Source organism: Dermacentor albipictus, chromosome 5 (genome assembly GCF_038994185.2).
Source record: "Dermacentor albipictus isolate Rhodes 1998 colony chromosome 5, USDA_Dalb.pri_finalv2, whole genome shotgun sequence".
In the NCBI taxonomy this organism is placed as follows: domain Eukaryota; kingdom Metazoa; phylum Arthropoda; class Arachnida; order Ixodida; family Ixodidae; genus Dermacentor; species Dermacentor albipictus.
In genome coordinates, this window is record NC_091825.1 from 131,613,530 (window position 1) to 131,628,695 (window position 15,166).

Below are 15,166 nucleotides of genomic sequence, written 5' to 3' on the forward strand. Positions count from 1 at the left end.
CAGAATTCATGCTTAAAACTTTTTAAAATGATTACATAAAATATTACTACGCACTTGATGAGTTGTGTATGCAGGCCCTGCTCATTGTATTTATAGGGATATATTTTAACCACAGTAGGATTGCGGCGGAATTCTCTAGGATCCATGCGTTTATTTAGGCACATCAACAGACACTTTTGAAATCTTTATTGCGCATTGCCATATGTTTGCGTTGATGCGATGCCGATATGCTTCGAGCCGTATAATAAGCGGTTCGGACAGGCTTATACTATCCAATAGGCGTCTTTTATGCGTAGTTCGTGCTCACAAAAGATAGCTGCACAGTGGCATGCAGGTTGTACTTACGCCGGCTATCACTTCTCCAATCATTCCGTCCCAGTGTCCCGAATCGTTTTGAGAGCCCCGTCTGCCGTCCGCCACAACGTGGAGCTCGTACTTGAAGTCCATTTCCGCTGACAGCTTGTCAAGCAAGTCGACGCAAAAACCACTGTAGACGTTCTTCCCGTCTACTACATCTACCATCATGAACGGACTGACCTGCGTTTTGGAGAAGCGTCGATTAAGAGGCATAGCAGGCACAACGGGAAGCACAAACTGAGACACCAATGGCGACAATCCTGGAACGCCGGCCTATACAGTCGTCATACCACAAGTCGGTCAAGACGCTCTTGAAATTTATATACAGAGAGACTATATTTGTCCCAGACGTTCCCCAGCTTTTCTATATTATTTGCCACCTTTGCGTTATGTTGCAGGGTAATAAACCAGAAACTCTCCCGCTTGACCTCCCCGCGTTTCCCATCCCAGTTTTCTCTCTCTCCTCCAAACAGTGCTGCTTCTAAACGTCAGGTGCAATGTTAGGCTACGTTTGTTTAGGTTAGGCTAGGTTACGTTGCTTTCTGGCAGTGAAGAAACGTAGCCCAATGAGATCTGTTACGGCTATATATTTCCGATGTAAAAAAAAGAATGCTAACACTTTGGATTTCTCACAGTGTTTCTCCACCAAGTACCCCCCAAAACAACTTGGTGGCCATAATTGAGCGGTAATGCGAACGCGCGATACGTTTTCTATCAACTGGGAGACGATGTACACTACCCGCGAGAAATTCTATTTTCGTCGAATTTTCGATCCCGCAATACCAGTTACAGACGAACAGAAATTCGTGCCGGGAAGCGCATTACGAGGAAGAACAGTGTGGAAAGTGATCACTGCTGACATGAATAAAAAAAGCGAAATAAAAATGAAGATCATCGAGTGGTGTAGCCAGGAATTAAGGCGTGGAATGAATGGTTTAGCCGCATACGGATAAGTTCCGACGCGGATGCCAGGCGTAGGGCCTTTTAAATTACTCATTCGGTAGTGCGGAGATAAATGAGGCCGCCTCTAATGGAGGTGTCCTGTACTTCTGCTCCAGATTGGGCTTCCCAGCAACGCACTTCCGCCTGTGCTCGGCGGTCGATACAGAGTTATCGTCGCGCGCTAAACTTTCAGGCCTTCGACCGCGGCTCCAACGCGTTCGCAGTTCTGACCGAACTTTCGTCGGCACTTTTGTCTAGGACGATTAGTTTTGGCCCAGCGACAGAAGGCCGCGATCAGCAATCCGTCACCGGCATTTCCTGTGGGACACTCTCCGTTTAAGCTGGCTGCTCGTTTGTCAGTTTGCGTCAAAGGCGCTTGCGGTGTACACCCTTTGAGGCGCACAATTAGCGGTCGCGACATATAACCAGGCGCTTCCATTTGCCGCCCCCCTAGCTGTGGTATCTTCGACCTGTCATTTCAGAGAGCTCTGGAAATACTACGAAGGATCACGTAGGGCAGCTATTAGGCTTAATCACTTTTTTTTTAATATTAGATCGGTGTCAATATGGCTAATGAAGCCTGACTGAGTACGGCATTAAGCGAGAACTTAGCGCATAGCCGGGCGCTCCAATAGGAGTATTCGAACATGCCATTGCTCTCTACCAGTGACCATGGATAAGTGAGCCAGCCACAGGCGCTCATATCGAGAAGCGTTGGTTGGTCTTTTGTTTTGACCAGACGAACTCAAACGAAGCGTTCTATCGCAGTTTGACTTGAGGAAGAGCCAGTACTGCACCTCACACCAAAGTGTCCCGCTATCGTCATTTCTTTTATTATTATTTTTTTCTGTGGTCAGCGTAGCGTCCAGATGGATGACTCAATTATTTTTGCTTATGGTGGCTTTTAAAGCGGTGGCTGCTGCGTAATGTCACGGGGCCTCCTTCGTGGCATATACAAATAAAAATAAATGATGGATACGTAAATATAAGAGGAAGGATTGACAAAGCCTGTCGTTCGTAAATGCTTTTCACGATTGGTCGGTTGCCTTAGCTAATAATGCATCCACTATTACGAATGTCTGCAATTTTCTCTTAAGAACAGATTTAGCGTACGAGAAATTTCCAGCCATTCCTAGAGCTGGACATATCATTAGCGAGGGCGACCGATCAACGGTAAAAGAAACTCACGAACGGCACGCTTTGCGAACTCAATCCCAGGTTCTTTTTTTCACTTATTGTAAAAGTGATACGAGTTAGAAGATTGTAATACACTCTAGCAAATACTGAAGTGGGCTAATGGACAAGTCCAGAATGTTGTGTCATAAACGAACATTTTAGAAGAAGGTGTTTCCTTTACTTCCCTGTCTTTTTTCTCTTTTTTTTTTTGCTTGCTGAACCGTTGGTTCACTTGCGCTAAAATGTAACACAGCAGATGAAATTAGCGATTGGTTGTATGGAGTGCTATACTTCTGTGACACTCTCCCACTTTATTCAGCATAAATTCTAAGTATGCGTGGATTATTGCGTTTCTGAACAAAAAGAAAAGAATGCAGACATCCTCAGCGGGAAAGTTGGTGCTGACCTTTTCCTTCCTGATTGGGCCAGCTCTCCGTACCACCTTACCTACTCCGCCGCGGCAGCGGGCCGACATCCATAGGAGAGACGGAGATCTCGTGCATTTAATTGATATAGTTATATTGTCAGTATGGCACTACTAGGGACGCCATATTGTGAACGAAAGAGTCCAAGGTGTACTACAGTGTGTGTGTGTGTGTGTGTGTGTGTGTGTGTGTGTGTGTGTGTGTGTGTGTGTGTGTGTGTGTGTGTGTGCGCGTGCGCGTGCGCGTGCGCGTGTGCGTGTGCGTGTGTGTGTGTGTGTGTGTGTGTGTGTGTGTGTGTGTGTGTGTGTGTGTGTGTGTGTGTGTGCGCGTGCGCGTGCGCGTGTGCGTGTGTGTGTGTGTGTGTGTGTGTGTGTGTGTGTGTGTGTGTGTGTGTGTGTGTGTGTGTGCGCGCGCGTGCGTGTGTGCGCGTGCGCGTGCGTGCGTGCGTGTAGGGGAACATAGGGGAAATTACTTGTGCTTAATAAATGAAATAAAGAAACGATAAGTTTATGGAAATGAAAGCGGATGAAAAAACAACTTGCCGCAGCTGCGGATCGAACGATCCCACAGCCTTCGCATGACGCGTGCGATACTCTAACAATTGCCCTACCGCGGCGCCGTTTCCCCATCCAATTTCTTGGGTATTTATGTTTCCTAGTAGAACCCTAGGAGCGTTAGCCAGCGCCACCACTCGCAAACCTTGGCGGCGGATGTGGAACTTCTTTTCTGCCGCAGGCATCACGAGAACGTGATCTTTTTGGGTGAAGGCAGCCGGTCAATAAACGCACACACAGTACCTGAAGGCATCAATATTGCCGTATTCGAGACCCTGGTTATGTAATGAACGAGAAGAAAGGGGGTTAACCGAGGCGTCCGATTTATATTAGTCACATCATAAGAAGCCAACACTGACAGCAAGGACAACATAGGGGAAATTACTTGTGCTTAATAAAAATGGCTGTGGCTTAGGTAAGGTTAAGCCCAGGATGCGAAGCATACTAGCCTTTATTTTAGTTGTTGAACCACTGTTTAGCTTGGTGAACTGCTGTTGCTTGGCTATATTTGGTTCGGCTAGACGAAGAAACAACTCATGCGTTACTCTGCTTCGCCTTGGACGCCCCGCATTGGACGCGGTGAGCGTCGAGCAACGCAGCGTTCGGCGCGGCAACGAAATGTGCGCCTGAGCAAGCGACGCACGCCTGAGCCTTAGAAACAGCTCGTTTCTAAGGCAACACCGCATTCACTAGAGGCGCTTTTGTACTGCTTTGAAGCATCGTACTCGTGGCTCAGTGGTAGCGTCTCCGTCTCACACTCCGGAGACCCTGGTTCGATTCCCACCGAGCCCATCTTGCAAGAGTTGAGCCAAAGCCACTTCTCCTCTGCCGTGACGTCACGGTGTCACGTGGTATTCAAGGCGACACCGCCGCGCCTGAGGAGCTGGGTTGAGCTCTCGTAATATGCTTCGCATAAAAAAACGATAAATTAATGGAAATGAATGTGGATGAAAAAACAACTTGCCGCAGGTGGGGAACGATCCCACAACCTTCGCATTTCCCTATCCACCACCATGGTTTGTGAGGGGTGGCGCTGGCTAACACTTCCAAGGGAGGAAAACATAAATACCCAAGAAACTGGACGGGGAAACGGCAACGCAGTAGCTCAATTGGCAGAGCATGGCATGCGAAATTCGAAGCTTGTGAGATCGTTCCCCACCTGCGGAAAGTTGTTTTTTCCAAGCAATTTCCCCTATATTGTCCTTGGTGACAGTGTTTGTTGGCATGCATACATACATACATGCATGCATGCATACATACATACATAGAAATAAGGAAAGAGAAAAGAAAGAATGAGATGACAGATCTCATAGAATATAGTTTATGAAAACTGTCACAGCAAAAGAGTGACAAATAGCAGAATGCAAGCTTAGGAACAGAAAAAGAAAAGCCACTGCAGATTGCGGTTTAAGAAGTATGTTAAAAATAGAAGAAATAATGTACGCTCTCTTGTGACCCGTAACGAATGAACAAGGAACCCCACAAACTATAAGTGAAGTCAGGATCCGTCAGAAAAGTCAGGAGCGAGTGATAAGCCTGGTCACGTACGTCAGCACCACACAATAAACAAAAAGCACCACATGATCCAAATTTCTTAAACAATATTTGAAAGTCAACATGCCAGTGATATCACCCGGCAAGTCATTTACAGCGAACTTCCTCATCGACGTTGCAATCAGCACGCGTGGCAGCATTGCGCGAGCACAACTGCGTGCGTACACATCGAAGGGACGGCGCGTTTAACCTGCCTTGCTTCCTGGAGTTTTGTGCCGTGGCTTTCACGCGTGCTGATAGTTAGCCGAGATGTATTGCGCTGTCTCAAAAACGGCGAGAACCCGGATTGTGCAAGATGAAACCGAAAGGTTCAGATGGCGTGAAATCACTCTTCTCCTCCTCGCCGTCGCTCAGCCGGTCCGTGACGATGTGGGCGAGGTGTGGCAGGCAATAAGTAGATGAAAAACCATAACTCCGTCCGAGGGACGGAGCTAAATTAAAGCTTATTCTCCCTGTCCTTAGCAATGATGGCTAAGGTACTGTACGTATTTGCCGCCTGGGGTGCTGTGGCAAAGCGTACACAAAGATTTAGGTATTTGCCAATTTGTGTGCGCAGCGAGCTTACGTACTTTTCAATGTAAGCGTTACAAGCGTTTGGCCAATCGCGGAGTCCTCGCGCATCTGGGAGGGGAAGAGCCTTTACAGGATACTTTACATTCCCTCCTCTTTACGAATGTAACCTAATCGACGGAAGAGGTTATCTTATTTAAAGGCAAACACAGAAGAGGTGTTATTAGGAGCTTCTTAACACCAATAAAATGTGCCACTCGTACGATGCCACTTACGGCGACAGATAGGACCCGCAGTACTTCGTCCTCATCTTCGTCAGTTTCCACCTCGTCCTCGGTGATGTTCAAGCCAGTAGTAGGCGACCAAGTTCCAATCTAAAAATATAGTAGAGAACTCAGTGGGATGCAGATAACAAAGAGCGCAGCAAACAATGGACGAGTGATGGAAATCACGATAATTAGTTACATGTTTCCGTGGGGGAAATATTGCCTTACAGTCGCAAGAAAGTTTCTCGGTGGCATCATTTCCTCAAACAAAGTCTGCTTAGTGCAGTCTTGATCGAGCACCAAATTGTGTACAGCCAAAAAAAAAGCACATGTCCAAATTCATACCTCTACAAAATTACCTTGGTACGCCAAGTACAGCGATTTTTTTGTTTTGTTACGACTTACAGAACGACTACAAGGTTTTCTCTATTTTCTCCCAGAAAAGAAAAATACATTTGAATACCTTATTTTTTTCGAACGTTTGCAAAAAAGTAATTACTGCTTGAGTAAAGAGTTCGAATGCGACCGTACAACCCAAAAAATCAATTTTCCTTTCTTTCATCGGCGTTCAGACATTTTTGTCGGGTTTTAATGTGCATTGAACTTCTAAGTCGTCGAGTATCTCGAAGTATCTTTCCCTCATGCTGGAACATTATATGTTGCTGCGCAAATTGCTCAGTCCTCATGAACCAACGCAATCATAACAGTTTGCGTGTTTTACTGCTGTAATGCTGTCATAAACGACTGCTATCGCAACAAAAGCAAAACTGTACATACCTCCTCCAATCCATCCAGCCCGAGTTCGGTCACATAAAGCTTAACGTCGGTCCTAACGCCTTTGTTGTCAAGTTTTACCATACCCGTAAGTCCGTCAAACTGGACCTGGAATTTCGAAATAGAAAATCATCTATACCTTCATGATCTGAGCGCACTGAATTTTTGCACTTTCTCTGCTTGATTAAAATAAGAAAAGAAAGAAAGAAAGAAAGAAAGAAAGAAAGAAAGAAAGAAAGAAAGAAAGAAAGAAAGAAAGAAAGAAAGAAAGAAAGAAAGGAAGAAAGAAAGAAAGAAAGAAAGACTTACCAGAAACACTGGCATAGTATAACAAAAATTGTGCGATTGTAGTAAGCCGTCTTTTGCAGAGACATATCCATGAGTGTAAGATATTGTGCAAAATTATTGTGGTGACGCCGAGAATCGTAGTATCGAACATTTGTTTCGATGCGAAGGTATGACAACTGATTACGATTATGCAATATGCAGGCTGTTAACGAAGCGAAGTTATGTCAATGCCACGTTGTTGTGGTCTAAAAAACTGGCTTACAATTGCCCAGGACATGCGTTTAAATCGCGAACGGGATTACGCACTTTTCTCCCCTCCCAATTGCTTTTTTGCCCTACGAAACCAATAGGCATCGCTGACAGCCCACTCTGGCATACCATGCAGAGACAACAGATTCGTGGAACAAAATTATTGAAGTCTACGTTATGGCATCAAGACTTCGCCATTTAAATATGACACATTATCTGTGCTGAGGCGTGAGGGCAACGTTTTGTACATTCCAGCCTGTCTAAGTAGGACTGCCTAGGATATCGCGGAAGAAGAACACCCGGAGCACTCCAGTAATATGAACATAAAGTGACAAAAACTGAAGAGCCATAACCTTCATCGGTACATAGGAAAGCGAACGAATTTTAATTCGTCTGGCCTACCACGCTCCTTTACTTTATCTGGCGCGGAGGTATCTTTCTACACTCTCTGCGACTATCTGATAAAAGACATCATCCAATGTAAAAAGAAACCCCCACTTCCAGGTACCAGTGAATCGAATTAGTCTGCCACTTCAACAGTGATTAGAGGCCGTGTACGGGAGTATCTGAGGCAGATGTTTTTTTCAAGCCACAAGCCTGTTTACCTTTTTCATCACCGCGATGAGCTCGTCAGTGTTGTTGTCGTCCGAAACTGTGTCCTCTCTGCAGTCAAGCGCTGGAAACGCTGCGTCCTTCCCGCCATTCCATTCGATGAGGCTCAGGGCGAAAAGCTTCACCGCGTCGTATAGCATGGCAGCGTCGGTCTGAAGAGAGTTCGAAAAGACGTTCGCGAAATTAACATTCAGCTACATTCCTACAACATTAGTTTTTTTAACGACGCTATGAAGATAAACCACGACAGATTCAATGGAGGTCTATTCCCCCCTTTTCTTTTTATTGAAATGAAAATGAAAGAAAGAGACGCAGCCACCTTATAATGGTGACGGCTACTCCTTTTCTAATAGCGGAAACAACAATATAAGGAATATCTAAGAAAATGAGAAGAAATAAGTTCATACGGTCGGAAATCCACAGGACACAGTCCCATACACCCATGAACATAACAATATAAACGTCAAATGGAAGTTGCACCGCAATGAATTCGTAAACAAAGTCACAAGCACACACAAACGGCCGCGATGTAGACTGCGATGAGCATATATATATATATATATATATATATATATATATATATATATATATATATATATATATATATATATATATATATATATATATATATATAAATGCTTCCCATTTATTTATGTAGAGTATGTGTCAGCTATATTAATGCAGCTAACGCTATGAACGGGAGCCCCATAGAAAACCCTAGCGTGGGCGGCGCTGGTTTTTTTTATTTACCTTGTGCACTGCCCTTTCCATCGTAAATTTAAGCAACCACAGAGCACAAGCAGCAAGCTTTAACGTCTGAGTTTCTGAATACTAAACCAGCTGCCTAACCCTAGTTTGGCGCATTGATAGCTTTACTAAAACTTTTAGGTGCAAGTGAAAGAAATGCGACGCTCTCAATTCAGCTTTTGTTTTTTTCTGATACTTTTGCTGCATATATTTACGAAAACTCAAGTAGTGAATTTCTACTTCTGACGCAGAACCGACGAAAGCAAATGGGTCATTCGTTTTCTTTCTTTTTTTTTCTTCTTCTTTAGGCACTGGGTGTACGCCCGCGAACGGGAGTAGAACCTGAGTATTCAGTGCGCAATTGGAAAACATAAAGAATGCATGGGTGACTAAGCGCTTGAGAGAACGCGGCATACTGGGAACAAAAGAAAGCCGGTGGATTAATAAAAATTAAATAATAGCGTGAGCAAGAGAACGAGCGAGTGAAGGTGTATCAAGAAAGTGAATAAGGATTTATTTCTCAAGTGTGAGGAGTTTAGTTGGTTGGGCAGTGATTGCGCACATGTACTGAGTGAGTGAGTGAGTGAGTGAGTGAGTGAGTGAGTGAGTGAGTGAGTGAGTGAGTAAGCGAGTGAGTGAGTGAGTGAGTGAGTGAGTGAGTGAGTGAGTGAGTGAGTGAGTGAGTGAGTGAGTGAGTGAGTGAGTGAGTGAGTGAGTGAGTGAGTGAGTGAGTGAGTGAGTGAGTGAGTGAGTGAGTGAGTGAGTGAGTGAGTGAGTGAGTGAGTGAGTGAGTGAGTGAGTGAGTGAGTGAGTGAGTGAGTGAGTGAGTGAGTGAGTGAGTGAGTGAGTGAGTGAGTGAGTGAGTGAGTGAGTGAGTGAGTGAGTGAGTGAGTGAGTGAGTGAGTGAGTGAGTGAGTGAGTGAGTGAGTGAGTGAGTGAGTGAGTGAGTGAGTGAGTGAGTGAGTGAGTGAGTGAGTGAGTGAGTGAGTGAGTGAGTGAGTGAGTGAGTGAGTGAGTGAGTGAGTGAGTGAGTGAGTGAGTGAGTGAGTGAGTGAGTGAGTGAGTGAGTGAGTGAGTGAGTGAGTGAGTGAGTGAGTGAGTGAGTGAGTGAGTGAGTGAGTGAGTGAGTGAGTGAGTGAGTGAGTGAGTGAGCGAGCGAGCGAGCGAGCGGGCAGGCGGGCGGGCGGGCAGTCGGTCGGTCGGTCGGGCATGCGGGCGAGACAGCGAGTCGGTCAGTCATTCATTGGGCATTCAACAATACAGCTGACATAAAAAAAATGCATCCCGATATGCTGCAGTGCACGGTGAATGAGCGAATTAACGGACAATGATATGAGTAAGCAAGCTATCCAAAACGTGACTCAGAAAAAGAACCAGCCAAGCTGTGTTATACGCCCACAGGGCCAGTGATTAAGCGAGCGCACATGATTGTATACACTAGTTAAAGCGGGCTTCCAAGCGAGCACCACAACAACGCGTTCGCCGGCTTCCGCGTGGGGATCGAATCCCCGCTGAGATATTGTCCCGGTGACATGTCCTGGTCGCAGAGAAACCAGCGTTCAAAGCTGCGACAGCTGCGGTTGACTGAGCCCAGCCAGCGCAGCCTCGCGATTCTTGAAAGTTTAGTCGATCCCTTTTTCACGTTGGAGGGGAGAAATCAATAAACCGTTCGAACGAAACGCAGCCGTTATTTAGCACCGCTCCGCGCCTCCGCATTCGCCCGAGCTTTCATCCAAATATACAACCTGTCATGTTCGCCTGTGTGTTTCCGTTCCGTGGGATCGGATGTGAAGTGAGTTGCAGCTTATGCGAATGAATACAAAAATTTTAATACCTTCAGAAAATAGCATCCGTTCTTTCCCGAAGAATGGGCGGTGATATCACTTCCAGGTGCTCCGCTCAATCGTTTCAAGGAAAACATTGTACCTAGTCCGACAGCTATTGGGCTATCAGGGGCGATTAAATGTTTATAGGCGCGCAAGGGCTGTTTAGGTTGCGCCTCTCACGGCTGTTTAAAATCGAAACATCCTCAGTCTTTGGGCGGGCAACCGCGTAAATCGATGGAGTGGAAGTCTCCTACAGCTTTGATATGAACGCTTTAGTGGGAACACTGTGTATCTAAGTGACGTTTTGGGAACTCTTTCCGGCATTTTCAGTGGCGAACCCTCCCGGGAACTAGTACACGTATATAAAATAAATAGAAGTACCGATACTGTGGTTATACGGCATTGAAAGATAACTGTAACAATAAATCTATAAAGGTCTACCTTATCTTTATATCTTTTTTATGCCTTTTCGAAATCTGTTCTGTTAAGAAATAGGTTAAAATAATGACACGTTGTTGACACCAGCCTATCATGCGTGTGTTTGAGGGAAAGCATGCATTATCTCGCTTACCGGCCATGGATTCTACTTCAAAGCAATACGTCACATTTAGGGGAACAAAGCGATGTTATTTGCTGCAGAATTCGCGGCATTTAGAAACGCGGGGATGTTAATTTTATGGCCCACTCACACCAACATGATATAATTGCGTTAACTGATTGTCTTAAGACTTGTCTTAAGACGCCTCGGGGAAGAAAGAAATAAAAGTAATGAACGATGTGCAGCTGATGACCGTTAATGGTACTTTCAATGGAAGACTTTCGGACACTGACTTCACTGAAATAGAAGATTTGCACAAGTCGCCAACTGCCATGTTGATTGCATTCGCTTTTAAGCTACTCTATCAGGTGCGCAGGGTGAAAAACATCAATCGCCGTTGTTACCTTCAGAAGCTGAAGCCCTATATCCTATATTTTGTGCTTCCATGTTTATTTATTCGTGCTGTTTCGAAAACTGAGTCCACGAAAGAAATATTTGCTGTCAACAATATATATATATATATATATATATATATATATATATATATATATATATATATATATATATATATACATATATATATATATATATATATATATATATATATATATATATATATATATATATATATTTGGCTTTTAACCACAACTGTTACCTTCAAGTAGCCTGGGCTTTTGCAGTAAAAAAAAAAGCGATAGCATTTCAGATTTGTTTTCTTTTAATTGACGATTTCTCAGCGAGATTTCGTTACTTTCCTATAGAAATTGCGCGCATTTTCATTCACCCCATAGACTTCTATTGACCGAAGAGCGTTTTTGTAAAAAAAGATATGCCCTAAGATAATGTATGAATTGGGCGTAAAATTGCTAGTTAAATAAATTTAAGATGCTCTGTCGTTCATGTTATTCGTTAAAAAAAAGTTGTTTATCTCCATAAGCAAATTCATTAGATAGTTCATATAGTAGCAAACACCATGAAGCGATCACGGAGAGCTTTATGTTAGGCCTCGAGGATATGATCTAATGGTAATGCAGCACTTCTAAGCTATGCAGTTATGAGCGTGTAATATCGTCATCTCTCTCGCTTTTCACACCAACACGCAAACCCACGCACGAACAAGGGCGCACGCATCCACGCATGCGCACACACGAGCACACACGCGCACATACGCGTGCGCGTGCGCGTGAATTTCCCTCATCATCTTATCATCTTTATATCAAAGACCATATCAAGATGTCGCGGAAGTAGCACCGGCAGTCAGCACCACGAGTCCTGCAAACTCATCTCCGCGTTGTTTGTTTTCTTGTGTTTAATATTTTTGTCTTGCGTACTTTCTTTGCGCAGCGATTCCTACACGGAACTCAATTACGGAATACTCGCGCGAGAAAGCGCCTGCGTATAATCTCGGTCTTTCCAGTGTCCTCGCTGCCAGCGACGCCGAGTGTCCTTAATTTCGGCTCGGATCATTACTCCCGCGGCCAGGCTGGGCCAAGGCTCGAGATAAGCGCGAAGTCGAGCACCGGCCGGGCTATGCGCCGCGGCGTGCAATTTGGGGATCCGTTTGCAAGGATGGCTTCTCGCCGTGATCGCGCAGCGTGTGACGCGTGGTGGCATTCATCACGGAAGGTCAAGTAACTCGCAGGGACTTGGACCACTCCGTGGCCCCGACTGCCCGCGTGGTCTGGCAACGCGCACCAATTTCTCAGACTTCGTGCCTTTATTGTTGAGTGGAATGGGACAAGTTAGGCTTGTTGGCTCCTCGGAAAGTGAGTGAGTGAGTGAGTGAGTGAGTGAGTGAGTGAGTGAGTGAGTGAGTGAGTGAGTGAGTGAGTGAGTGAGTGAGTGAGTGAGTGAGTGAGTGAGTGAGTGAGTGAGAGTGAGTGAGTGAGTGAGTGAGTGAGTGAGTGAGTGAGTGAGTGAGTGAGTGAGTGAGTGAGTGAGTGAGTGAGTGAGTGAGTGAGTGAGTGAGTGAGTGAGTGAGTGAGTGAGCGAGCGAGCGAGCGAGCGAGCGAGCGAGTGAGTGAGTGAGTGAGTGAGTGAGTGAGTGAGTGAGTGAGTGAGTGAACTTTGCAGAAAACTTTCTTGAATTAAAATAAAAATTGTTTTTTAGACATCGGCATTTTGCCACCGGCACTCCCCTCGACATGAATAAAATTGAAATCGTAGCCAACATCCAGTCCTATGTGTCGCTTGTGATGGCGTCATTTAGGAATGCCATCGCTCCCGCTCCAAGCCACACCATGCGAAAAGGCAGGAGTGGGCGGAACGTCGGCGACTCGGCGCACTTAATGCACGGGCCGTTGGCCTTTCTTTATGACGCGATATCACGTGACCCGTACACGCACTCCGATCATGGGTAGCTGTCTCGGGTCCTCTGGCGTTCTCTCGGAAAACCAGGGAAAAAGAGAGGAAATAAAATTAGCACATTGGGGACGTTGACCTGTACGAAACTTCTCATCACTGTTGTATTGTGTAGCATCGCTCAAGTCTTTTTTTAAATTATTTTCTGCGATTCAAGCACGGACGTATCGGTTAAGTCACGCCTGTCGAGATCATCCCTGAAACACATTCGTTCCATTACTACGTCCTACATAATTGATACAGACATCAATGCGCACTATGAGAAACCCAGTACTCACTCATCCTCGCATAGCAGCATCGGCCCTCCAGATGCAAATCTCTATGGCAATCAAGCATCACGTTCCGCAAAATTGGATATCAGGTCGCGGCGGTTGTCCGATTGTATACACTTTCCATTCTTTCTATTTTTTTACGTCGCGTCACACTCACCGTAATCACCGGCCCTCAGCAACCTCCGCTGGTGTTCATGGTTGACCAGATAGAGAGCACGACAAGCGCGGAAGTAAGAGGAGATAGAAAAAAAAAATCCGGCTAGTATAGAGAGGGGGATGCGTCTGAATAATTAGGGGCTAATCCCGTTTTACGAGCGTTTTTACGAGGGCCGACACGGCGGGCAGCTGACAACGCGATCCGGCAATATGTTGGCGCTAATATATCACCTCCACACACCATTATATGTATGTATATCTTTTTTACTTAGTTTTTTCTGCCTCTGTACCCTTTCGTAGATATCCGGCCTAAGTGTGCCCTCCACGCCGTGCCTTTATGGGCCGTTTCCCCCTCCATACACACTATGGGTGCGACTTTTCTCGGTTCGATCTTTCTGTATTGCATTCGCTATACATTTCATTTTTGGTCAGGTCGCCCAGCCGCGCTGCGTAAAAAAAAAAAGGATGGTCTCGCCGCCTGCGCTTCACCGTGGCCCTGAAGATGACCACTCTCTTTGAAGTCGACACTGCGTGTTTTGTGTATGTACCTATACAAACACAGAAACTGCGTGGAATCGCTTGGGGATAAGGGCGTCGTCGGTTGCCGCAGCCTAATTCTTTATTTAGCGCGAAGAACGAAGTAAATGTTATATCTGCTCTCAAGTCTCCATTTTTTTTTCTCGGCGTCGTCACATAAAGTTGCCGAACATTTCGCTCGCTGGCCGGCGCTCTGAACGGGTAGATTTCCTTTTTTCTTTGTGTTTTTTTTTCGTAAAGAAATTTATGGCCCTTGTGTAGCGACGGCTCGGTGGGTGGTTGCGCGTCCGCTTTCTCACGAAGGCGAAATAGTAAACACGAGATTTTGGAAGTCCTTTCGCTGGTTGCTTCAAGGTCGTCCGCCCGTCGCTGTGCTTCGCCGCAGGGCTGGCTGCGCATGAGAGCATTGCAGCTGTTGAGTGCAGCGTTCCTAAGACGAATAGCCAACAAGAACGCGTAGCTTAATAGAAACGAACGAATTCCGCAATTTGATACTGCTCAGTCGGGTATTACGGTGGTGATTATCCTCAAACGCGGCCAATACCCAGAATCAGATTTGGACCGGAAATTGGGTGGTTGTAGGAAACTCAAACGTAATAATATCGTCGCCGTGGACTCACAGAAAAGTTGCTCCGCCGGTATTTTGGTCCCTACAAGGTTACACGCCGCCTCAGTGACGTGACCTACGAAGTCGTCCCCTGCAGTTCTGACCCCGGTTCGCTCCATCGTCGTCCTCGCGCTGAAGTTGTTCATGCAGTGCGCATGAAACCCTACTATGCGCGTACGTGAACGCCGAGATGTACATCATCATCATCATCATCATCATCATCATCATCATCATCATCATCATCATCATCATCATCATCATCATCATCATCAGCCTGGTTACGCCCACTGCAGGGCAAAGGCCTCTCCCATATTTCTCCAACAACCCCTGTCATGTACTAATTGTGGCCATGCCGTCCCTGCAAACTTCTTAATCTGATCCGCCCACCTAACTTTCTGCCGTCCCCTGCTACGCT

At 45.8% G+C, this 15,166-nt stretch overlaps 1 protein-coding gene and 1 long non-coding RNA gene across 2 annotated transcripts in view; one reads left to right on the forward strand and one right to left on the reverse strand.

Moving 5' to 3' along the window:
- Positions 1–15,166, forward strand: part of LOC135906396 (uncharacterized) — a 91,995-nt gene that overhangs the window by 59,216 nt on the left and 17,613 nt on the right. The window lies entirely within an intron of this gene.
- Positions 1–15,166, reverse strand: part of LOC135906392 (glutamate receptor ionotropic, kainate 2-like) — a 114,683-nt gene that overhangs the window by 45,330 nt on the left and 54,187 nt on the right. The window contains exons 6-9 of the mRNA XM_065437772.2: positions 7,701–7,859; positions 6,562–6,666; positions 5,794–5,892; positions 346–537 (exon numbers count right to left, since the gene is read on the reverse strand). Coding sequence (XP_065293844.1) covers positions 346–537; positions 5,794–5,892; positions 6,562–6,666; positions 7,701–7,859 — 555 coding nt within the window. The remainder of the gene's footprint in view (positions 1–345; positions 538–5,793; positions 5,893–6,561; positions 6,667–7,700; positions 7,860–15,166) is intronic.